We start from the raw sequence: 24842 nt of genomic DNA on the forward strand, positions 1-24842 counted from the left end.
CAGCCGCCGCGGTCCCGGCGGGGGGGGACGGAACTACAGTTCCCGTCACGCCGCAGGGGCGGAGGGAGAGCGGGCGATGCCCTGACGGCGGAGGCGGGAGCAGGGGGCGGGCGCCTCACGGAGCTCCTGACCGCGGCCGCTGTGGCGGGGCGCGGGCGGCGCTGTCATGGCGCTCTCCGCCGGCGCCCTCAAGGTCTGCATCGTGGGCTCGGGCAACTGGTGAGTGCGGCGGCCCCTGGCAAGGCGGGCACCTCGACGGCCGCCGCGGCCCGGCTTTCCCGGAGGCGGTGTCCGCCCGGGCCTTGCTGTCGGTTCCCGCCCGGCGCCGCGGCCGCGCTGTCCTCAGGTGGCGGCCGTGAGGCCACCCGGTGCCGGCGGTGGAGCGCGGTGTCGCCGGACCGTGGCGGGCTCTGGGTCGCGCTGGTTCCGTGCGGGAGGGCTCGTCCTGCCGTGCCCCCGGCTCCCTCGGAGCGGAGGGGCTGCCGTGACGTACTCGGAGGAAGAAGCGGCAGAATCGAGCCCGCAGTTTTAGTGCTTGTAAACACCCGCGTGTCCTGCGAAGAAGTTGTTCTAGGATATTTTTAACCTGGTATTTGTTGTGCGCTTTGTCCGATAGCAAATGACGTAGACATTAAAGATGCTGTACATTTTTAATATTTTTTTTTCAACTTACGCCCTGTTTATAGAGCTTCACTAACAATCTCGCTTGTCTACAAAAGTGTTGTTCGGCGTTTTCTGTGTTCTTATGTGTCTATTGTCAAAGACAGTTCAAAAAAGAATTGGGAGACCCTGGGTTATTCGAAATACCTTCTTTTTCTTTTCCCTCCAAATTGATTATGCTGAAGCACACTGAGAGCTTGAGACAAGGTTTTATTGCTGTCCCTATCTCTAGTTTATAATTAGACATAAATAAACTTGCTTCTTCATCCACTGAAAGCAATAGACTTACTTGACATCATTCTTCCAGAGGAGTATCGTGTTAATAACCCTTTGTCTTCTTTAGTTACTTCTCTTTCTTACACCAGATCCCTCTTTACACTGAATAAATTAAGTACAATGTGTTATAGAAATAGGTCTTCACAGTTTGTCACTTCCAATTACTAATGCTAAGCACACATTATTCGGGTAGCATTGGCTTTTAAGACATTAAACTCAGAAGAATTCCGTGTAGAGCAAGCCACTGTTTTATTAAACCAAATTTGCCAGTCTTTTGTCAGGATGATCTTAGACTTGTTGCTCACCCTCTGCCCGCCCACTCCGTGCAGTTGGCTTTTGCTGCTGTTAAGAACACCAGCAGCTGCCAAGTTTTATCTTTCTTTGTGATTCCCTCGTTGAGGGAATGGCTGATGTTTCAGTGCAGTATCTCTTGCTTTCCTTGCACCAGCTTGTAAAATGCGTGCATTTCACTATATATGACAAGGAAATTATGCAGTTAGAGCTTGTCTTTTAGGAGTGGGTGGCTGTTGTTCTATAGTTGAAATCTAGAAAAAGTTTCACAGGAAGTTTGACTCCATTTGTATTTGACTGTGAAACACTTGCAGAAGCAAGAGGATTTGGAGATACTGCCTACTAGCAATAACCATATGCAAATGTATGTTGTTTTCCTCTCACTGGATAAGTTTAATAAATGACAAAAGTTCTGCCTAATAGTATGAGTTGGTGGCAAAATGCCCATATCTCCTATGCTGAGAGAAAGAAAGAAGCTGCTGCCTGGTAGCAGCATTCGCCCTTCATTTTGGGGATAAATGTATTTAAATAACTTACAGCTTCTTTCATATGTAATGGCAGGGGTTTTCATGTGTCTAAAGTAGAAACCAAAGTAAGCAAAAACTGAAAATAGTAATTCTTGGAGAGGTAGGTGGTTTCTTCCTCAAAGTCCATGGGATGACAGACACCAAACCCTGACTGCAAAGAGCACTGTGATTCTGTGTATGAGCACTGTGTATGTGTAATCATTGCACTAAATTGGACTAAATTTGTAAACCTTGTAGGTGCCTTTTGAACTGGGGCCTGTGGTCCTAAAATATTTAATTAAAATATTAGTATTTAATGCATTAAAGCAGGTAACTAGAAAGAGATTGAAGCATTTGTAAATATCTGATCATTGATATTTGGGGATTATATACTTTTAAACCTTGTGTTTATAAGAGTGTGTGATAGGTGGTGCCTAAATTGTAAGCATGTAAATAGTTGATCTGAGTGGGGTTTGGCATCTTGAGCAGTTTGGAGACAGTGGGTTTTGGAGTTCTGTGTGAGATGATTCTGTCAGACAAGTCTTCTCATAGCCCTTTAACCTATATCTGGGATGAAAAAACCCCTAAAGGAGCTTGGCAGGACAGTAGCTTTAGAAGGGTTAAGCCAGTCACCTTGGTTGATTGACTACTTCCAGTCAGACTTGTTTGGTTGGTTTGCTACAGGAAGGTCACCTTAACAATGAAGTTGACTTGGCAGGGGTCACTTGACACCTGATGGAAGATCATGGGACAGGACAGATGGCTCAGCATGGGAGAGCAGGAGCTGTGCTGTCTGCTGGCCTTGCCCTTTTAGGGTTGCTCAGCTGGTGGATCAGTGATTCTGTTAGGGTCTTTTAAGACAGGGGATAAAGTAAGGTGTCTGGAGTGTTGAGAGAGTACACCTTGGGTATGCCTTGGAGCCCTGGGATTCCAGGACAGTGCCCAGAGTCATTTAAAGCACTGCAAGCCTGCCTTGATCATGTACTGCAGCCTGTTCTGATAACACTCCCAGGGCAAGTTAATGAGGTGTGCACAGCCACAATTTGTCCCTCATCATTTTCTTGGAACCAGTCTTTAAGTAACCTGATTGCCAAACTTGAACAGAAACTGTAAAATTTGGGAAGAGATGGGAAGTTACTGGACAGAGGGGTTTATGCAGCTGGGAACTTGTAGAAAACTGGGAGGAACTGTGGTTTAACTGAGGTCATTTTACAGGGACAGTGGTAGAGCTAGATAATTATATCATTTGCACTTGCATGTTGTGACCTCCACTGTTGCTGTTATCAGGGCAAGTTAAGGAGCTTTTTGCCTTTGTGCTTTAGTTAAAAATTGATGAGGGGACAGCAGGCCAACTATGAAATAGTCCTGAAAGAGTGATTGCAACATCATGGGAAATGATGAACCAGAGAAGCCAGTCAGGAGAATCTTCTTCTTGAATTCAGAAACTAAGACTAGGCAAATCTCCACTTTTCCTAATACTGCATTCAAAGGGTGAAAAAAAAAAAAGACAGTTCAGGCATTTAAGTGTTAAAAAGTACTAGAATTAATGTCTCACATAAGTAGTACACACTGCCAGACCTTCTGCTGGCAGACTGAAAATCCCAGTCAGAGAGTTGCTGAATCAGTTATTTCTGTCTTGCTCTGTCACCAGCAAGCCCAGAGAATATGTAGTGAAGTTGAAAACAGAAGGCAGTGGGCTTGCCAGGATCCTAACTGTGTATATAAATCTGTAGGAGTAAATGTGCTTTTGTTCAAGGAACTCAAAGCACACTCTGAGGAGCACATACCTGAGCTGTGTTGAATATGAGGTCTGCTGTTTGTATGGATCTGATATTTAGAGGCTGAGGTGGTGAGCTGTGTAGCAGTGCAGCAGAAACCATGCTGGTCAAGCTTGATAAGAGATGGCTTGCAATTGTCTTCTGTATCACCTCCTGAACCTGGGGGCATTTTTAGTGTGTGAAGTGCTATTAGAGAAGTAAATTCCAGTCTTTTAAGACACACAGTTTATGGTTTGACTATAAAAGGTCTCTTAGGGTACTAAATTTTTTTTCTGCTGCAACTTTGAAAGTGACCTTAGTCATGTGCTAGCACACATCTTTAATACAGCCCAATGAGTTGTGCCATATCATAAGATCTTGAAGCAGAATGAACCCAGCTATGGGTTTATTATAAGCAATGTGCAATATAAATTCAGGGGATCATGTGAGTATAACTAGATTGGAAATGTTAGTGTTCTTACCTCCTAATAAAGTATGCGGTTTACACACACACACGTAAACCTCAGATCATTACTCTGTATTTTTATCACATCTTTAAATTTTTTGTGTCTCCTTAGTAGGTTATCAGTAATTATGAAATTACCTCCTATCCCAGGAAAGGAACTTAGGTTAACAGGTTTAATAGAATGATGAAAGGGAAGATTGTGTTTGTTCCTCCTCTTGTAATTGTGATTAATTTTGTTACTGCTTAGAGATTTCAGAATTAAAATTGATCACTGTAGTGCAGATCTTACTGTATGCTGTTCTTGGGGAGAATATGAGGGTAACAGTAATGGACTTGTCTCCATGCAGTTTCAGAGGATGCTGTTACAATAGTTCAGTTCTGTGAGGTTGGCTGCACAGCCATGAAGCTCACAACTTCTGCGACATATAAACGATTCTTGGCTTTCAATGCCTATTGGTATTGTACAACAACTTATGAGTCAGTCATCTCAGCAAAGAAGCTTCTCATCTCTTTTAGAGGTGAAAGTGACACATTTAATAAAATTTAGTATGTCACTTTTATCTCGGCTTTGAAGATACAGTTAATTTGATTTGGGAAAATACAGTAACCTAAACTCTCAGTAGATAGCCAATAAGAAAGCAAAATAAGTAAGGATGTTTCAGTAAATGCTTCAGTCCAACCTACTCTAGCTGTAGTTGAGAGAAAGCAGCAGATGTGAATGACTAGTGTATTTTCCCACTTATTTTACTAGATCAGAATGTTTTATGGTAGCTGGTCAAATAATCTGTGAATTTGTGATTGTTTTAAAAACAAAGTCTTCTTTTTCCTGCAGCGAAATCATAATTTTTTAAGACTGTTTTTGTTTTCTTTTGTGCAGGGGTTCTGCAGTTGCCAAAATAATAGGTAATAATGTAAAAAAATTGCAGAAGTTTGCTCCCACAGTGAACATGTGGGTCTTCGAGGAGAATATTAATGGGAGAAAACTGACAGAAATCATAAATACGGACCATGAAAACGTAAAGTATCTCCCTGGATGCAAGCTGCCTGATAATGTGGTAAGGCTCAAAAGTTAAATTATAGTTATGGAGCACAGGGAATATTGCTTGTGCTGTAAATGGAGTTAGAAATTTGTTTTGTTAACACCTCTAGGGTCTATAATATTTCAGACTAAGCTATTTTACTGATGACATCAAAAATTTAAACAAATAAAATTATGCAATTTTGCAGTTAAGTAAATCCAATGTACTCTTTCTTCCTATCGCTATTGGTTTTTATGTTATTTCAATTTCTGTACAAGAAAGCAAGTGTGGAAACAAGAGCAAAATTAACAGCTTTGACTATACCCATCAAAAAAAAAAAATTGGCCTCAACCTTGGATTGGAGCTGTTGGTCTGGGAAGTCTATGCTACTGCTTATTCTCAGTGACAAAATGCAGTAGTTTGTAGCATTCAGCATGAGACCAAACTGCTCGGGTTCAAGTTCAAGATCAAACTGGGAGATTCAGTTTGGGCATTCGGAGGGATTTCTTCACAGAAGCAGTGACTAAACATTAGAATGGGGTGCCCAGGGAAGTGGTGGAGTCACGGTCCCTGGAGGTGTTTGAGAAAGGACTAGATGTGGCACTCAGTGCTGTGGCCCAGTGGGCTGGGTGGTGTTTGTTCCAAGGTTGGACTCAATAATCTCAGAGGTCTTTTCCAAACTAATTAATTCCGTGATTTTAGTTTTTATTAGATACCACTTGTGTGTAGTGTTAATTTTGAGAAGTTATGCAGCCTTTCTCTCCCATAACTACACAGGTTGCTATCCCAAACCTTTGTGAAGCGGTACAGGATGCAGACTTGCTGGTTTTTGTCGTTCCTCACCAGTTCATCCATAAAGTCTGCGATGAAATCACAGGACAAGTACCCAGTAAAGCTCTCGGCATAACTCTCATAAAGGTACAATAAATACCCTGCATTAATAACCGAGAATGTGTCATGGAATCTTCTAAGACAAGGTGACTTGATATTTTGATTTGCAAAGTCTCGGTGCATTATTCACTTGATTGGTCCATTAAACCTTTCTAGATGTAAGATTAGAATTTGTCTTGGTCATTAGTGGATTGTTACGCAACGCTTGCAGGAAGGGGAAAATGAGGCTCTTCACAAGACTTTTAGAAAGAAAGAGGGAGTCGATATGTTTTGCACCGCTAAGCTTTCCAGTCTTTTATTTGTTGTTTCCAAAAGCATCATTAGATGAAGAGCAGAGCACAAGCATAATGCTTTGATTGTTAATGCACATCCCACATGCTGAGTTGATCATTTCAAGAACTGCTGAGAGAATTTCATGTGATTGAGAGAATAGTGCTCTTGTTCATGTCAAATATTATGTTGCAACAAGAGAGTCTGTTCAACACCGCCCAAAGACAGTTTGAGCATAGGAAATAGGAAAGGGCAGAGGTGTGGGAGGCCTGGAGTGTTTGTAGTTTTGCTGGCAGAAAAATTTTAAAATGTGGATTAGCTTATTTTTGGGATTGTTTTTGGGTGGGTGGGCTTTTTTCCTCTGTATGTTTAGCTGGAAATAATAAGCAATTCCCAAGAGGTTTGGAAGATTGTGGTTTGTTGTTGCTTTGAAGGCCATTTTCTTTGCACACATTCCCTTGTTTCCTGTCATCTCTGGAAAATCATACATTTATGGATCTGTGCTCAAAAAAAGAACAAAAAACCTCAATCACTGCATGCTGCAAGCTTGTCTCTTTAGTTTGGCTAACAAAGCCCACGAAATCTATTGTTTTGTCAGTGCTGACTAGTGTATTGCTGTGAGGTGTGGAAAAGTAATGCTTCCAAAGTGTTCTTACTCCAAATTGTAGAGAAACTCTTCATATCATAGAAAGGTAAAATAAGGCACTGTTAAAAGTGCTCAAGATATTTATTCTCCTTTAATTTGCTAAATGTGATTTATATTCTCCTAGTGATAGGAGTTACTAATGAAATTGCTGGACTAAACGAGGTTTAAGTCAGCATATGTGAAGTCAGGGTCCTGGGCTATATTCCCTTGGAATTAGTTCTGGATACAAATTACCAATTCTCTAATGGAGTGTTGATTAATAGCTATATTTGGCAAAACAAAAACAAAAAAGAAAAAAAGGGAGGGTGTGGAAGGGAAAGAAATCCTTACATTAAAAAAAAAGCTAAACTCCAAACAGACAGAAACCCCCAGCAAAACAAAAAGTCCATGCATAGTGTAGTGGTGGAAATGAAATTGTGGCACTTGCCATGCAGCACAGAGTTGGTTACTGGGCAGTTTCCCTCTGTCACATTGCAGCACTGCATCCATAGGCAGCCTTTCCAAAGAAATGCTGTGAGGCCCCTTAATATTTTGCAGGAGAATGCAAAGTACATGCCAGTATTTATGAAAAGGCATAACTGAAAACGCATAACATAACATCATTAAAAGTGTCATTTGAGAAGAAAGGGTAGAGATTTAACACAACATTCTTTCCTCTACTTTTACGAATTCTTTAGGCATGCTGTTTTCATCAGTGTCATAATTTTTGAGTCTCATGCTCAGTGCTAATGCTGTTAAAGTGGCTTGTGTTAACATTGATAGTTAAAGTGCAGTTCTGCTCTGAAAACTATTACTTGTGGGACATCTTGTTTTTGTGCTTTCTAAATTGGCTGTCAAGTTACCAGTGTGTCATCTTTTAGTCTTTTTTTGTTTTGTTTTGTTGTTTTTTTTTCTTTCTGACAGTCTAATCTTCATGCAGAGCCTAATGTCTGACAAGAAAACTGAGTCTTTGGGAAATAAAAACATTTATCTGCTGGTTAATAGTCGTTTCTATTGAAACATTTGCATCTGTGTTGTTTTACATTAGCTCTTTGTTGATGAAAACCTTACAAGTGACTGTGTGGCTGTGGGGAGAGGAACCATATAAAACTTAGAGTGCAGTACAGCAGTGAGCATAAGTTGCAGGCTAGCTGAAAGTCATTCAAAATACTCTTCAGGCAACCTCAACATCAGTCTCATTTTCATTTCCCTGTTACTGGCTCCAAGGATTGCTCTGGCAGGCATGTTAGGATGCAAGCAGTAAGGTCTGCTTGCTTTGCCTGCAGACCATTGCTGCCCAGTGAAAATGCCCATGGTGGAGCCTTGGTTTTGCAGGGAGGAAGGGGTGTTTGGTTTTTATTCTGTCATTCAGTATTGGATTTAACTCGTTGCGTCTATTTCACAATGGAGCAAAATCTGGCACCTAAGCTTTTCTGGTCTCCTTTCACTTGCATGAATAATTGTTGTATAGGTATTTACATTTTTGGAGTTGTTCCCAATGGGTGCATGCTTTTCTGTTTATTATTTGCCTGCTTAGGAAGAGGGGCAAGTTAAATTATTCTGAGTTGTTCAGCTTTCTACATATCTGTGAATGGCTGTTCCTTTTGTATTTCTACTACTAAACTGTTGTTGGTTATAGACTGGGGAACCTGCCTCTGATATTTCAGTTCAATTATCTCTTCACAAAACAAATTATTCAGATGCCGTTTTGTGAGTTTCAGTGTAATTTCAAATCCAAGTTCAAGTCAGGTTCATAACTGATGGATTGGTTAGGCTTCACTGATTAGGGATATACTGATAACAAGCCCTTGATTTCTGAACTAAAAAAGCAGAATGTTCAGCACTTCTTAGAATCAGGTCTTTGAGGATGGAATAAAAACTGGTTTCATCAACTAGAGTTTAGTCCTAAGCCTTAAGGTGCTGCCTCCTACAATTCTAAGACATCTTGGAGAGGTCAAAATAGCAGAAGTGCCTGTGGTAGTACACCTGTCATCTTTAGTCTCTGTCTGAATAGTCCTTGTTTCACTTCTCACCTGGGGACAAGACTAATTGTGTTCTGCTTGCATCTCTACTGTGCCTAATGAATGACTTTTTAGTAATTCCATTTAATGTTGGCTGCAGGGGATAGATCATGGCCCGGAGGGACTCAAACTGATCTCTGACATTATTCGAGAGAAGATGGGAATAGACATCAGTGTGCTGATGGGAGCTAACATTGCCAATGAGGTGGCAGCAGACAAATTCTGTGAAACCACAATAGGTACTGTTCCAAGTTGTAAGAATATTTAAAACATGCACCTGTTGCACCTGTCCTCACAGGCGCACACCAAATAGCTCAAATTTCACTGTTTTCGACATTAGCTGACTGTTACCAGAAGCTGTTGGTTGAATTTCCTAGAATGTTTATACTTCCAAAAGTACTAGGACAATACTGGGAATAGAGGGAGACAGAAAACCACAATTTTACCTATTCTTACTAGGGTTATTACCTTAGTATGTGAAATACAAGCATGTTTTTTATCACCCTTCACATAACAAACTGCTTCGTTTTATTACTGTGTTTAAGATTTTTTCTTGGGTCTGAATGGCTTTACATGGATAAACAATTATAAATTCTGTACTCCAGCTCAGGTGCTATTGTCAAAGATAGTACCTTCATGCATGTTTGTTTTGGTTTAACTTTTTTGTTTGTTTTTTTAAGGTCTCTTGTTTTAATTTCTCAAAATACTTCGCTCCCACAAAAACTAGAAATTGTTTTAGTTCTGTGTTGATGTCTGCATACCTTTGCAGCATAAGGATGTGCCTAGTCTTGGGTTTTACAGTTTCTAGAAAGGCATGTGTGTATGTATATGCATGCAGGTACTCATACATACTCTCGCTTTATAGCACAGAGTTCATATTATGTTTTTTTTAGTGTTAATTTTTAGAGTTTTATGCACTGCTAGCTTTGTAACATCTCATTCACAGCTTTTGCACTGAACTTAATTTTCAATGGTTGAACAGCATCTTAGTGTTTAAAAACAATTGTCAGGGGCAGGATGCTTGATTAATAAAGCAGCTTTAACTTACCTTTATCAGTAGGTATTTTTCTGAAGTGCTGACTTTGAAATAATTGGTAGAATTGCTCCTTCTTAATTAATCTCTGTTTTATTATTTGCTGTTCTTTTTAAAGACAGTGATCAAAAAACAGACAGTGAATTAATGGAAATAGAGAGTGAATTAATGGAATTATTTAGAACCTGTTACTGAGCAGACAATAAATTGTGAAAAAGTCCTGAATAACTCAGTGCAGAGCTTTTAAGTGCAATGTCAACGTGATTGGTCCCTTAGAACAGGGATTCTATTTAGGGTTGAAATAAAACAACCTTATCTCTACTTTTAGGCATTTTGGCTTGCACAGGAAAGGCTAAATAACATACAAATAAATTATTCCCTTTTTTTTAGCTTTCCTTTCTCTCTCTCAATAGGCTGCAAAATCTTGGAAAATGGCCTTCTCTTCAAAGAACTCCTGCAGACTCCGAACTTCCGAATAACTGTAGTTGATGATGCAGATGCAGTTGAGGTGTGTGGTGCTTTGAAGGTAAGATTAACAGGCTGCAGGTGATACACAGGTGAAATAGTGATCCTTGTAGGAAAAGAAAAGAGGGTATTTCCATGTAAAAAATGAAGTTCATTGTGTTTTATATAATATGTAAAACTGCGACACAACATTTCCAGAAGAACCAGAGGGGAAATGAGGGAGCAGCATTTTCTGAGAGCTGGCTTTTAGATCTGTGTCACCATCTGCCAGGTTCTCTTTCTACATCTTCCACTTAACTTGCACACAGTCATGAAGCAGGTATTGATTTCATCTAACTGGCTGATATATTTCTAAATCTATTTTAGTTCCCTTTTTCTTTTTGCAGCAGTGTGTTCACCAAAGGAAAGGGTGAAAGAAGTTGTTTGGCACCATAGCAAACAGTACAGTAGCTCACATTATCTCATACCTATCCTGAATGATTTCTGATGGGTGTAGTGAATAAACATTTATTTTTTGTGTTTTGAATAATTATTTTGTTTGCCTTTGGTTTTGCTGTTGAAATTTTGTCTAAACTAAATTAACTGGCCTGCAAAGCTACCACACCAAGCAATGATGTCTTAAGATAAGGAACTCTGATTCCTGCTTAGTGAAAGTAGCTGGATAGACACAATAGCATTTTTTTGGCATATTAATTTCCTTAATTTTGTCTTGACAGCTGTCATACTGGAAGGCCTGAGAAAGAGGAGGTAATGGGTCTGTGCACTGATGGGATTAGGTGTTTTGAGGCAGCATGCTTTGGAGTTACTGTACAGAGAGAAATTTCTTGAGATTATGGAGCTTGTAATTCAGCTCCACAGCCATTGCTTTAAAATGATGTGGGTGATATGGGAAGGTTACCAGAAAAGAAATCCCTGTGTATAGACCCTTGAAAAAGTTTTGCAGAGTTATTTTTCTTTGGAATCTGCTCAGCAGGATGTTTTCTGACTAGCTTAAATTCTTGCCTGATAGAGGAGTTCTGTCCCAGGAAATTTTCATTGACACAAATCTCCTGAAAGGGCATTAGAGATGACCACGCCCATCCAACTGGGCAGGTAGGCAGCAGACACTCAAAACTCCACTGTAAAGGTCTAAGTCAGGCAAGATACCAATATTTCTTTGGAACTGCAGTAGAATTTAAATAGATTGTTTTTCTTGACCTGGAAAGATTCTAAGGTGAGACTTTAGGGGATTTTTGTAACCTTGCTTTATTGCTCTCTTCTGCTTCGTTATTCATCATGCATCCTGCAGACTGAACTGTCTAGTTGTATCTCTGAAAAGGTGTTTATATTCTGTGTGCTCTCGTCATTTCATATTGATTGCAGTATATTTTATTAATTGAGTTGAAATTTCCAAAAAATGCATGGTATAAGGTCTAAACAAAAAGTGAATTAAAGATAGATTAACTGGTTTAAAAGTACTGTGGATTTCTTGCATAATTAAAAGGCAAAACTGGTATAAAGTGGCATAGACCCATCATTCTAGTATGGGTGATGTCTTTAAACATACAAGTCTGTCTTAATCTAAAAGAAAATATTAATAAAATTAATAAAGTTGTTTTTAATTTAAAACCCTTTCTAGTTTATCCTAAATCTTGTGGTGGCAGCATGTAAATAATGTCCTCAGGTGTTTTACTCTCAAAGACTGAAAAATTTTATTAATGCATTGGGAACATGTCTGGCTCTGAAAGAAAATAAAGAAGCTAAAATTAAACCTGTGGATAAGGTTTTATTACCATAGTGCAAAGCAAAATGCAAAACTCAGATATGAATAGTGCTTTTTCTGAGAAGCTGTACATATTTTCTATTAAAAGAATTGTTTGCTAAGGGTATCAACCAGAGCTTTGCTTTCTTATCATTCATCTGATAGTCTTCATAATAAAAATTTGAAAAGTAGACCTTTTTTTTTTTTGATAGTAAAATCTAATTTGTAGCTTCAGTCAGCTGACAGTTTGTTAAACTTGGGAAGTTACTTCAGTAAAAAATAGTAAAAATTAGCTTTGTTTAACTTCCTGGAAGGAGGAAGTTCCAATTTCAGAAGGTGATGGTGTCATGTTGTATGGAGACACTGGCATGAAAAGAGAGGCACTACTCTCTTTCAGTTCCAATTCAAAATGTTAGTAGTGGCACTATGAACTACAGCAAGGAGGACAGGGTAAGCAGGCAAACATGTCACTCCAGCCTGTCTTTTTGGATGTGGAAATAGTAAAAACAATTCCTGTGTTGGTATTTGAAGGATGAGAAACAGTACACTATGGAAAACTACATTCTTCCAGCTTCTGCACTTTCCTGCAAATACCAGCTTAGGAAAAGGAGACTTTCCTGTTATTACTGGCATAATGGACTAGCTGTTAAAAGCTTGTACTCTACCTCTCTTTTTATTTCTGCAAGCCTTTCTATGCAGGGAAGATTTTCAGCGTGGGTGGTTGCCTAAAGCTTGGGAAAAAATACAGAAGGGTAACAAAGAATGCTCTGAGCACAGCTTTCCCTTACAATGATAATTGCAGGTTTGAAATTTGGTTTTGGAAGCCTATTTGAGTTCAGACTGTAGTATTAGGTAGTGCAGCTGGGTGATCATAGGAAAACATGTGCTTGATTGCTATTTATATATGGATATGTATAGAACATCCACTTCATTTACTGTATTTAGATTTGGGACAATGGGCTGGTGGAGATAAAGTGAAGTGCAGAAATCAGTGCCATGAAAAAGCAGTCTTGTGCCAGCTTGGAGACTGGCTGAATAGACAGTGGCAGTGGCTTTACAAAATCTGATAGTACTGAGGAGGAACAGCTTTCTACGGTAACCTGCTGTTGGAACAAAAGTGCTTGGCATGTTCTTTGTGAGGATATTTTTTTTCTTTTGAGGGCTGATGACCATTTCACATTTGTCTGTTGACCTTTTCTAAGGGTTGGGGACAGAAACTGACAAAGTTGAAATTTGGATAGTTGTTTCAAGGTGCCCAGTCGGCTTTACAGGCAGCATGACTCAAGGCCTTGTACCTACAAGTACATCTGCCATTTACCAGATGATGAATGGACCTTCCTAGAAAATGCTTAAAGTTTATGTCACCTAAAAATAGTATGTGCAGCTATGCTCACATATGGAGGTGCTGTTGGATACTGATGGATGTGATAGTGCAGAGCAGCATGGACCCAAGGTTGTCACCTCAGAAGTGTCCTTAGAGTCCTCACCGCCTGTGCCAGTGTGGTGTTAGAAGCAGCACAGATGTGAAGCCAGACTGAGCTGGGGTATGAACCTGGCCACATCCTTGAGAGGCCATTTAAATGCTGGTAGTTGCAGTCTCGGGGGTAAACCATACCCCAGTTTAGCTCACTTACCCAATGCAGCAGTGCAAGGGGTGCCTGAGAGGAGGAGGATTAAGAATCTAACCTCTGGATATGGAAAAATAGCCATATGATGAAAAATAGCCATGCCTGATGATCAGGGATCCAGAGAGTTAAAAACCCTCAAGTGGCAGCAGCCAAGGACCAAGACAGATGTGAGTTACTGTAGGAAGAAGCAGCAGCAAGCAGCAGCAAGGAGTTGCTTCAGGTTGCATCAGGCTCATCTAAACCTTCCAGCTTCAGCTAAGCCTTTAATAAAGAAGTAAGAAGTATAGTGAGGGTTTATTGTTTACCAGGTTATGTAACTCAGCATTGTTACTTGCAAAGTGTGTTTAGGGCAGTCAGTGTTGAATAGTCAGTGTAGGTACTCTAGAAGTTGATCATGAGAGGTTTTTCCTTTTTCCTGAGATTGGAAATGGAATTCAAGTTAACCAGGAGCAAGCAAACAGTTTATACTTAACCTCTCTGACAGTCCTGCTGATACTGTCTTTGATTTTTTGAATCTTTTCATTTGACCTCTTCTCAGCCATCAGGGGAAGCAATGAGCTTCTCCAAGTTCATGTGTAAACAGAGAGAAAGCAGGCTACGCTGAGCTGTGACACTGCCTCAAGGAAGGTGAAATAATATGATCCATTTAATTATGGAGAAGTAATGGTTGCCTCAGAAATGGCTGCTGAAGCTGTCTTCATGGGCACTCCACAAACGTGCTGTACACTGGATATTGGATACTTCTGAGGACTGACTCTGTAGGAGAACAATCTGTCAGCAGAGTCTACAGACTTGTTGTCCTTGTTTTCTTGGTCATCTGTTGTCCTTGCATTTGTGACCTCTTGCATGTTTGCAGCAGGTTGTGTGCAAGTAAAGAACACTTTCTCTCATTTGTTTTGACACATACTGTGAGCACTGCCTTGGATCAGCATTTCCTTTCTGGAGCATAACTTCACTAGCCCAGTGAAAAAATAACTAAATCCATTCCTTGTTCATGTTCTAGAATAACCAGGACTAACACCAGGATAGCAGAACAGCTCGTCTGTTAGGGCAAAGTATTTTAGTAGCTTAAAACCAAGTGCAATATAAAACCACACTGGAAATCATGGTCAGGATGTGTGCTTTCATGCAAAAAGCTGTTAATGCCAAGATAGGGGAAGTGTGTGTGCTTAAGCATGTAGTGATTTTGAGAGCTCTGAATGCCTCAGGCCAAGAGGAACATTGTGTTGCAGTCCTTTTGGGGTTATTGTGACAGTATCTTTGAACCTGTGGAACATGTTTGTCAGTAGGCACTTACTTATTGGGCTCTCAGACTCCCATGTGTGCATGCAAATACAGTCAGTTTCTAATCTCATGGAAATGTGGGCTCTCTCCTCTTGCACAAATACATACCCACTGCATTTGCAGGAATTCCTGTAACTTCATGCTGTGGGTTTAATCCCAGCTGGCAACTGCATATTGTGCAGCTGCTCGCTCACAAAACCCCTACCCCCTGTCAGGGATGGGTAGGAGAATAAGTGGAAAAAAAGTAAAACTCAAGGGTTGAAATACAAACAGTTTAATAATTGAAATCAAGGGAAGTACAGTAACAAGATCAGCAGTAGTAATAGTAATTGTAATGAAGGACAGAGTGAAAACCCAAGAAGAACAAGTGATGCACACTACAGTTGCTCAGCACTCACTGCCCAGTGCCCAGCCTGTCCCCAGGCAGCGATTGATGGCTCCCAGCCAATGCCTCCAGTTTATATACTGGGCATGGCATTCTATGGTATGGAGTAGCCCTTTGGCCAGTTTGGATCAGCTCTCCTGGCTGTGTTGCCCCCTCCCCAGACTCTTGTTCAGCTACTCACTGGCAGAGCATGAGACACTAAAAAGTTCCTTTCTTAAAGTAAGCAGTACTTAGCAAACCACCAAAACACCAGTGTGTTGCCAACATTATTCTCCTACTGAACTCAAACCACAGCACTGTACCAGCTACTAAGAAGGAAGTTAACTGAAACCAGGTCACTTCAGGTGTAGTCTTTGTCAGTGGCAACATTCAAAATCAACCATATGAAATACAGAAAGATGTTTTTGCCAGGTCAGTCACCCTTCCTGCCTCATGTACTTCCAGACAATCTCACAATAGTGACAGTGCCACTATACTCTTGTGTGTCAGTTTGTGTTCTGCTTGCGCATCTTCCTGAAACAAGCTCAGCTTAGTGCCTACAGCCAGAGACTTCAAGTAACAAACTAACTGTTTTGATCTTGTTCAGGACTGAAAGATAACTGGGTTGTAAGTTTGGGGAGATTTTTTTGGTCATTGTTGTTGTTTTTAAAGGGGTGGCTCGTCTTTGAGTAAGGTACAATTTTCAATGTGGTATAATTAGTTCTCTACAGTATATTAGGTACCTGACAGTTGTCAGAGATTCTTCAAGGAGTTAAATAAAACCAGATGGTAGACCTTGTAAATTAATAGCTGTGGCTTGAGGGATATGTGTGCCAGGACATAACAGTCTCCTAGGCACGGGGGTGTGTTCTAGAGCATAATCTGTTGCCTTGTGTCCTCATTATTTGCAAACTGTGTAAGAATATACAATGAGAACATTGTACAAACAAGGAGCTCATGTTTTAGAGTTGGACTCACAACTTCCCTTGTTCCCTAGCCCATTTCCTCAGATGTAAATAGTCTTGGTATGACTTACTTAAAAGAGTATTTCTGTTCCTCCAAAGACAAGCACTGCAAAAGGTACAAATAGACAACAAAATACCGTAGGCCAAATTGTATTGTAAATTATGAACAAGCAGACTGCTTCAAAGTGGAAAGTCAAGCAGACAAAACTGGAGGGAAGGGGAAGCTTTAGTATGGGAGTGTTCAAGAAGTATATGGAAAAAGCCCAAAGGTTGCTCAGTCATGTTTGTGTTTTTAGATGAGTGATAAATACTTAGAGATTTCACATACATGTAAAATCCATTTAAATGGGTTATCCCATCTGAAAACTTCTTAAATATCTGTTTGACTTCCTCTTGCTTTGGCATCAAATGAAAAAATATTAAAGGTTGCTCTGCAAGAGGTGCCTGATGGAAGTGTACCTTGATTGAATCACCACAGCTAAGATCTAAGCCAAGATGATTTAAACAACCAAATTTTAAAGTTGACTGCCTTGGGCTGCTTCAGGTCTAATGTTGGGATATCTGTCTGCAATTTTCAGGATCACCTTTAGACCTCAACTAGCTGCTCAAGAAGTAATGACTGATCCTCTAGCCTCATGTGATTCAGAGTCACCTAGCCATGACTGGCCACACAGCTCTGCAGCTGCCTAGCATTTGTGGTTCTTACAGCCCAAAACCAAACCAGCTGTTAATCAGTGGTTGTTTTCAGTAGCATCTTCTGATTATAGTTCTTTCTTCATCAACAGTTAAAGTTGATTTTTTAATGTTATTTTTTTCCCTGCATCGGGTGCTACATTAGGAGTCATAATGTTGGTTCTCCTGTGCATTCTGTTGAGATCACTGCTGCTGCTGTTGCATGCAGGAAGATATTAACATTCATTACTTCCTTGTTTTCTTTATCTATATGTCAGAATGCCATCTTTTTGGGGTTTTTTGTGTTAGATGGATTGTTTTAGTGGGGATAGTGGAACCAGGGCTAGTGCCTGCTCTGACTCCCAAGCCAGAAAATAGGTTTTATAGTTGCTTCACTCAATTCTGTCTCATCAAATATCTATGTTCTGTAACCAAAGCAGGGACCATATAGCTGAATGTTAACAGCACATTCTTTGTAGAAGGTCATCACCAGGTCTAAGGAAAAAGCAAACAATTTTTTTGCTAAGGGAGGTCTTCCTGTGTCTTGAACCTTTTGTGAATCCTTTATGAACTATTTATGGTTATAGAAACTCTGCATACTTAAAAGGGCTGGATACTATTGGCTTGGCTGAATTTGGTCCTGTAGGATGTCATCATAGATGTCATTAAATGCTTTTTAGCTGTACTGGTGCTTTAATCATTAAGAAAATCGGAATAAAGGGACTGTAGGATGTCAGTCTAACTTCACCCTTACCTCAGGGTAGGAGTAGCTCAGTCTAGCTAAAACTTTGTTTGGGTGTAGTGCAACCTGTTTATCCTTAAAGATGGTCAATAATAATAGCTCTGCAGCCTCAGGGGCAACTTGTGTCAGAGTTTTAACTATGCTTTTATCCTTGGAAATGTTTTGCCTTATATTTTTTCTTCTTTTTTTAGGTTATGCCATAGACATCAAAATCGCCAAACCAAAATAACCCAAACTAGCAACCTAGTCTTTCAGTAGTAAAGTGTTTGCTGTTCTTAAGGACATCTGTAAGCAGTAATTGAGTCATTTCCCATTTCTCTTCCTATTAGAATGTAGTAGCAGTGGGAGCTGGTTTCTGTGACGGCCTTGGCTACGGTGACAATACCAAAGCTGCTGTTATTCGCCTTGGCCTAATGGAGATGATCGCCTTTGCCAAAATTTTTTGCACGGGACAGGTTTCTATTGCCACTTTCCTGGAGAGCTGTGGCATTGCTGATCTCATCACAACGTGTTACGCTGGCCGGAATCGACGTGTAGCAGAAGCATTCGTTAAAACTGGAAAGGTACCTAATTCTCTGGGTGAAATCTGTTCCTATAAGTACTGCCACTCCTCAATTGCTGGAGTAACAGTAGAGTTATCTGAGTCATGGTAGCTCACTGAGTGGGCACCCTTCTCTTTCCTTGTGTTTTCTGAGTCTGTTGGCTAGAATAAGTGTAAAGCTATTAAAAGGTGGGTGGGTGGTGATTTAAAAAAAAAGCTTGAGAGACAATACTTACAAATAAGAACATAAGAGAGTATTCCATATGCTCACTCAAGATTACTTTTGAAAAAGAAAAACACTCTCAGTAACTTTTTTTTTTCATCCAGATTATGTTGTCAGGCTTGTGAAAAGTTTATCATACCTCTCCTTTGCTTTCTTTTTTTTTTCCTCTGCTGCTTAGTCTCTTGAAGAATTAGAGAAGGAAATGTTGCATGGTCAGAAACTCCAAGGACCACAGACTTCTGCAGAAGTGCATCAGATCCTGAAGAAGAAAGAAATGGTGGACAAGTGAGTAAGAACAGATAAAACAAATTCCACATACCCCTTTTTTATCTCCATAATTCTTTCTGCATATTTGGTTTTGATATCTTCATAAAAGTAATAGCCAAAAAGAAAATCACTGTAATAACAATAGATTAGAAGTTAAAATCAAAGAGAAGTGAATAGAACCTGAAAATAATATTGGTGTAGATAGAGCTATTAGTGTGATGTTAAATTTGGGAATGTCCTATTTGCAGACTGTATTGTTGCCTTCTGCTACTACAGAAAAGCACAGCAAATGTGTTTTAATATGTGAAAAGAAAAAAATGCATGAAAGTAGAAGTAGAGCTTCTTAAAGAGACTGTGGAAAGTTGCTACATCTCATTTCATTGTAGTAAATTCATTACTTACCCTCTAAGGAGACGAGCTTGGTGATCATCTGTATAGAGTGACTGCCTCCACCACATGGATTCTAGCTTAGATACTGCAGTTCTCCTTCTTAATGTGACTTCCAGTTTGCTGTAGGTTAAAACCTCCCATCTGCCTCTGTAGATCAGGGTGGTTTTTTGTGCTATGACATTAAGCAGATTGTCCTGGCTTGGTTCACTTGTATTCAAGTCAGAAAATGAATGATTCCTATAGCCACACACACAGTTGTCTCCTTACAAAATTAAGGGATACATTTTCCTGTTCGTTAAAGAGGAAAAATCAGAAATTTAAAAACTGCCAGTCAAAAGACCAACCCTTGTTACTTTTTTTTTTCAAAAGCATTTTTGAAATTCTAGTTTTAATGCATCAGCTGCATTAAATGATTAATGTTTTAATATTATCTTTGGATGTAAGGTACCTAAGTCTGTCTCCTTACTATACAGTAATTAAGCTAACTGCAGAAAAAATTAATTAGAATGTTGGCTTCATTCTTTACTGTTTATGATTCCCTAAATGAAACAGGATGCTGTGTTTGAGGGTTGTTTTGTATCCTGTTCTATCTTACAGCAAATTAAGTGCATTAGAGATGATTTTGGGTTGTGTTTTTAGTAAAAGACATGAAAACAGTGTTGCTAATTTCCTTTTGGCATGCCAACATATATATGTCAGTTCTTCATAAAAGGTCTCATTCAACAAGACTTTTGAAGGCAATTTTCAAAGTGTTTTGAAAAAACTACTGCTTTAAAACATAAAACACAGTGGAGCAGCCACAGTTTCAAAGTGAAGAGGAGAGAGTCTCATAAGGGTAGAATTTCCTACTCTGGTCCTACAAAACTATTCCCAAGTCTATGTAGAAGTGTGCAAACGTCCAGTTTCAGAAGAGCCTTGGTAGCAGGGCTGATGCCTGTTGATACTCGTGGTGCAATTTTTTTCAGCAGTTGTAGTCCTTGCTGTCTTGATGTGCTCAGGCCTGAGATGCATCTGGAGTTTGCTGGCCCTGAGCCTGCAGTCAGCCTTGGTACAGGTTTCTCCACGTGAAGTGTGGCAGACCTGTGCACAGTAATGTTCTCTGGGATAAGCAGCAGGACTTAGGTATCAGGTTGTGGCTTGTAGTAGTGGTGCTTCTTCACTGAGAAGTAACTGCCAGTATTGTACCTAAACCTGTGGGAAACCTGCTTTGCTTCGGGAGGTTTGCCTGTTTTGTGGCCACCTCTCGCATAGTCACAGCAAATTTTGTTAGTGCCTACACATGAGCTTTTATGGCAGCAGCAAATGTAACCCCCCTTCAGGCCAGTACATCATACAAGGTGAGTGAGGTTTGTTAAGAAATGCAGAAGTCATTGTATAAATTTTTTCTGCAGATTTCCTAGTAAGGGTTTTACAATCTGAGCAGTTTAGCATTGGATTTGAGAGAGCAGCTATGTGGCTGTGTGTTAATTTTTTTTCCACCAATGAAGTAGAAACAAAACTCAAGTCAGTCTAGTTCAGGGTGATGTGCTGATAGCAGCATTACTTCAATGTAATAGTGACAGCAGAATGTATAGGTCATCATACATGGTGCTCAGGGCTGCTCAACTCTGAAATGGGCATTACAGATAAAGCTGCAGAGTCGCTGGTGGGACACATTTCCTAAGGAGAAAGTCCTAATACTGAATCACTCAGAAATTACTATTTCACCATCTCCAATGACCCTTGTTTTTTATCTCCATTGGTTAAAATTCATCAGTATAAAAAGCCATGCTGAAATGGTACATGTACTTGATGAACAAATCAACCCCCAAAATTTACCAAGCTTTGTATGGAAATTGAACTTGGCTGGCTGTTACTGTTTGGGATGGACAGAAAGCAAATACAAATTCTGTAAAGTATCCTGGCTGTAACAAACCTTCAGATTATCAGAGAAGCCTGAATAATTTGAAGGTTGTTGGAGATGTGCCAATCTAAAAAAGAAAAAAGAAAAAGTAGATGTGGAATTCTGTATTTCAAAATCCAGGTTTAATTTTCAATTCTTACTAAAAAAACTTGACCTTCAATGTCTTCCTGGGTCTTTTTTTGTCATGTACTGTATTATCAAGTTATTGCTGAGAAGTACTGCATAACAGATGTGCCAGTCATCCTTTTTAACCACAGATGGGTACTGCTGTGAGAACAGCCAGGAAAAATGTTTTAAATTTATTTTTTAGATCACTTTATGGTTGTGCCATACATAATGAATGTCTCAGGCTCCATTATAGCTAGCTAGGCTTCTGAGAGTCATTCTATTTCAGAGATGCATGCAGATTATGCAGTTATGCCCTGCTTTTCAGCCTAGCATTTGCACCTGACAAATAGAAAAAAGAAATATTTTTTCCACCTCTCCCTTTTCCCCCTCCCTCTCCTCACCCCTTTATATTTCTTTCATTTAATAAAATGTTACAGAATAAATTCACACTGTGTTCACTTTCCCCACCCTCTTTCCTCAGGTTTCCACTCTTCACTGCTGTGTATGAAATCTGCTATGAAGGCAGACCTGTTACAGACATAATATCCTGCCTTCAAAATCATCCAGAGCACAAGTAGAATCCATCAGGCTGCTGTACTAATGCAGCTTTCTGCCTTTCGAATTCGTGTCCAGGTTCCAGTGGATGTAGCTGTCATTAAGCTTTGTTCAGAGCTGCTCTTAGGCAACAGGAGCACCATGAATGTCTGTGAGCAGGTGTCGGTGTCTGTCCCCAGCCTGGTGTGACACAGCACGCGGTGTTGGCTTGGTGATTGTCCTTTTACTGGCTAACGTGCAACTCCTCTAAGATACGCAATACAAAAGTTGCACTACCTGCCTGCTATATATACACAGGTGTACTTTGAGTTTGCTCCTGCACCATAAAACACAATGCTTTGTTGTCTTCTATTAAAGCCTGGTCCTCAGTCCGCTGGCACTCTGGGAAGAATCCCAGTGGTTTTGATCAGAGGCTGAATCAAGCGTGTGACCTTGAAATATTAGGAATCTGTTGGAACTTTGTTTTATTCTGTATACGCAATTAAATGTTAACATTTTGCATGCTTATGACTATATTAATTTAAGCAATGTTAATGCAAAACAAGTTGTAGCAGTTATTCATGGGGCTACAGGGATATTTCAATGAACTCTAGTGAAGAATATTTTGATTTTTGAAAGTTGTTGAAATTGTCAAGCTACTTTGAAACCAATTTCTAAATGAATTTAAAGTTTTTAATTACACTGTTTTAAAGGGAATATTCTAGAGGGGGATCATTGCCTCCCCTTCTGTTTTTTAATCCCTGCATTTTTGTATTTCTCCATTTCTCCCTTACTACTCCTCTGTGTTAGGCTCTTCTAGAATCCCATTCCCCAAAGCAAGCCAGAGGTGTTCACCTGGGAGTTCTGAGCCCTTGAGCCTACAGTTCATTTTATCGTTTTACCTGTGGTTGTTCTTCACTGCTGTTGTTGGTTGTTTGATGAAGAATAGCCTTGGGTATCCACTGCTCCAAGTTGTTCTGCTGTGATTTTAGCTTAGCTACAATGTGTTGAGCTCCACACAACACTCCAAGCAATGTCAGGGGAATTCCCTGGTACAACACACTTGTGTCGTCAGAAGGGTTGTGTGCCAGTACGATGACTGCATTCATTTCAGTGCCTGCCAGTCACTGGCACGTCCACTGGGCTGTAGTCCTGATCCAGCCTTCCCAGCTCTGGAGTTACTCTTTCACTGGACAAAACTTTTATGGGTGCTGAATCAAATCCTTTACAACTCATCTCCCAGAAGCTTCTCAAAGGCATCCATCTCTTTTATTCCCCAGGGATCTCAACTAGATTTTTTTCAGGAACCTTTGTTTTATCAGGGAGGTTAATTTTATTTGTTATTGGAAAATTTGTGTTTTTATGAAGTTTAAGGCAGGGGGCAGGGGGTGGTTGGTTTGGTTGGTCTTTTTAGATTTTTTTAAGATTGATGCAAGAGAAGGTAGATAAGTAAAATCTGTTTTGCTTTTCTTGTATATTAAAGTGTGGGGTTTGGGTTTTTTTGTGAAATATATGCTAGACACATTAAGGGTAGACTCCTTCTTCCAACTGGGAGACAAGGGTTGGCATTAGAATTTATAGAACAAGACTGCCCATCTGCTCTGAATATCCACACCTAACATCTGAGCAGTATTGGAACTGTTGTTCACTGCTCTCAGTGGTGGTTTTAGACCAGGAATCATGAGCACGCACCCGTCCTGAAACTTCAGGTTGTCATTCAAAATTTGCTAAAACAAAGAGGATGCCTGGGAATAATTGTTGTACTTACATATCCTGGATTACTCTGAAATGGGAAAGCTTTGGGACAACTTTGTGTGGACAGGAAGACCCTTCCATTTAGGGGTACCATTTTTTTGTGCTCCTGTATTATTTTGAATTCATATTTGGAAGATCTCATGAATGTCCTCAGATATTCAGGGATGTGAAAAGTTATTTTGCCTTACTTCTGATTTAGTGCTAAACATAAGAGATGGCTGGAAGTTAAGTGACATCAGACATTTGTGGCAGTTGGGAACATCACTGGTAGAGCTGACTTGGAGCAAGCACTCTGCTTAGAGGTTTAAGAGGATGTTTTAAGGTTGGAAGCACTGTTACGCTAACGCACACATGGAGCATACACTCCTCATTACTGCATAACTTTCAGTGTGTTTGCTTATGCTTTGTTTTGTTCTGTTTTTTAAATACCAAATTGGTGGCTTTTGCTTTGTACGTGTATATATACATTATATATATAAACTTTTTTTTTTACACGCAGTATGTAGGACAGTAGCATTTTGTAAGATACATAAAGGGCTATATGAGCTAAATGTGGTAAATTAATATATATTTTTAAATTATTTCTTTATTATTCCAATACTACTTCTACCACTGAAAGTCTCAAATCTTAATTGTTCTTGTTTTTTAGAGAAGCTTATATTCTAAGGCAAATCCAGAGAAAAGGTTTTTATGGAATTCATTTCTCCAGTCTGTTACAATATTCTTTTTTTCAGACAAAAATTGAGGTTTCAGTAACTAAAATAACTAAAATAGTTTATTTAAATTCCATTGATAGTTCACTATTTACATTTGCTTTTCAGTGCTGGAGAACACTCAGCTTGGCACTATGTATTTTTTCTCCCACTAATATTTACTGCTCATTAAAAGACTGTGACATGGTACTGGAACTGAATGAGCCTGCTCTGCAAACACTCTGTTTTGCCTGGTACTGGGATAGTCTTACTGAAATCATTAGCCCCTGTGTAAGGGGGTCATAAATTTGTAACTAATTCTTGGGTTATGAACTTTACTTGCTAAGGAAGGCATTAGATTCTAATGATACTTACTCAACTTGCCCTCATCATATGTACTGATTTTGTTTAGAGATGTTGAATGTATACCTGTTTGAAGAGTTAGTACAAATAAACATTTTGGGAATCACTTTGGTTTCTGTTCTCTTTGTCTCATTTTACAAGGCTTGCAATTCATATTTTATTCACTTGATGGAATGTAGGTTTTTCTGGTTGTGGTATGTAATGATAGCAGATGGGAAGTTGCCATGCAAGAACATAAATTTTAAAAAGAGCTATTTGGCATCCAGATGTCAGCATTTTCTTTCTTTCCATTAGTGAGACAACTGTGCTGTGTTTGACCTCTGAAAACAGGTTCTTGTCTTCAGTTCCTTCAGTTGCTCTGGGAGCCACTGGAGGGCACTGGTCGGTAAG

The 24842-nt window shown here is 39.8% G+C and overlaps 1 protein-coding gene across 1 annotated transcript; it reads left to right on the forward strand.

The window, feature by feature from the left end:
• Positions 1 to 62: 62 nt before the first annotated feature.
• Positions 63 to 24558, forward strand: GPD1L (glycerol-3-phosphate dehydrogenase 1 like). The gene is made up of 8 exons (XM_054645529.2): positions 63 to 219; positions 4834 to 5011; positions 5753 to 5893; positions 8883 to 9021; positions 10229 to 10341; positions 18006 to 18239; positions 18619 to 18725; positions 21590 to 24558. The coding sequence occupies exons 1-8, from the start codon at positions 167 to 169 to the stop codon at positions 21684 to 21686; spliced, it is 1062 nt and encodes a 353-aa protein (XP_054501504.1). The 5' UTR covers positions 63 to 166; the 3' UTR covers positions 21687 to 24558.
• Positions 24559 to 24842: the final 284 nt, after the last annotated feature.

The sequence above is a fragment of the Agelaius phoeniceus genome, chromosome 1, assembly GCF_051311805.1.
Source record: "Agelaius phoeniceus isolate bAgePho1 chromosome 1, bAgePho1.hap1, whole genome shotgun sequence".
NCBI classification, from domain to species: domain Eukaryota; kingdom Metazoa; phylum Chordata; class Aves; order Passeriformes; family Icteridae; genus Agelaius; species Agelaius phoeniceus.

Bases quoted from the DNA above. Each gene is read 5' to 3' on its own strand.
- GPD1L (XM_054645529.2), top strand. From the start codon at position 167: ATGGCGCTCTCCGCCGGCGCCCTCAAGGTCTGCATCGTGGGCTCGGGC. The intron at 9,022-10,228 runs GTACTGTTCCAA...CTCTCTCAATAG, and splicing joins ATTCTGTGAAACCACAATAG to GCTGCAAAATCTTGGAAAAT. The intron at 18,726-21,589 runs GTGAGTAAGAAC...CTCTTTCCTCAG, and splicing joins AAGAAAGAAATGGTGGACAA to GTTTCCACTCTTCACTGCTG.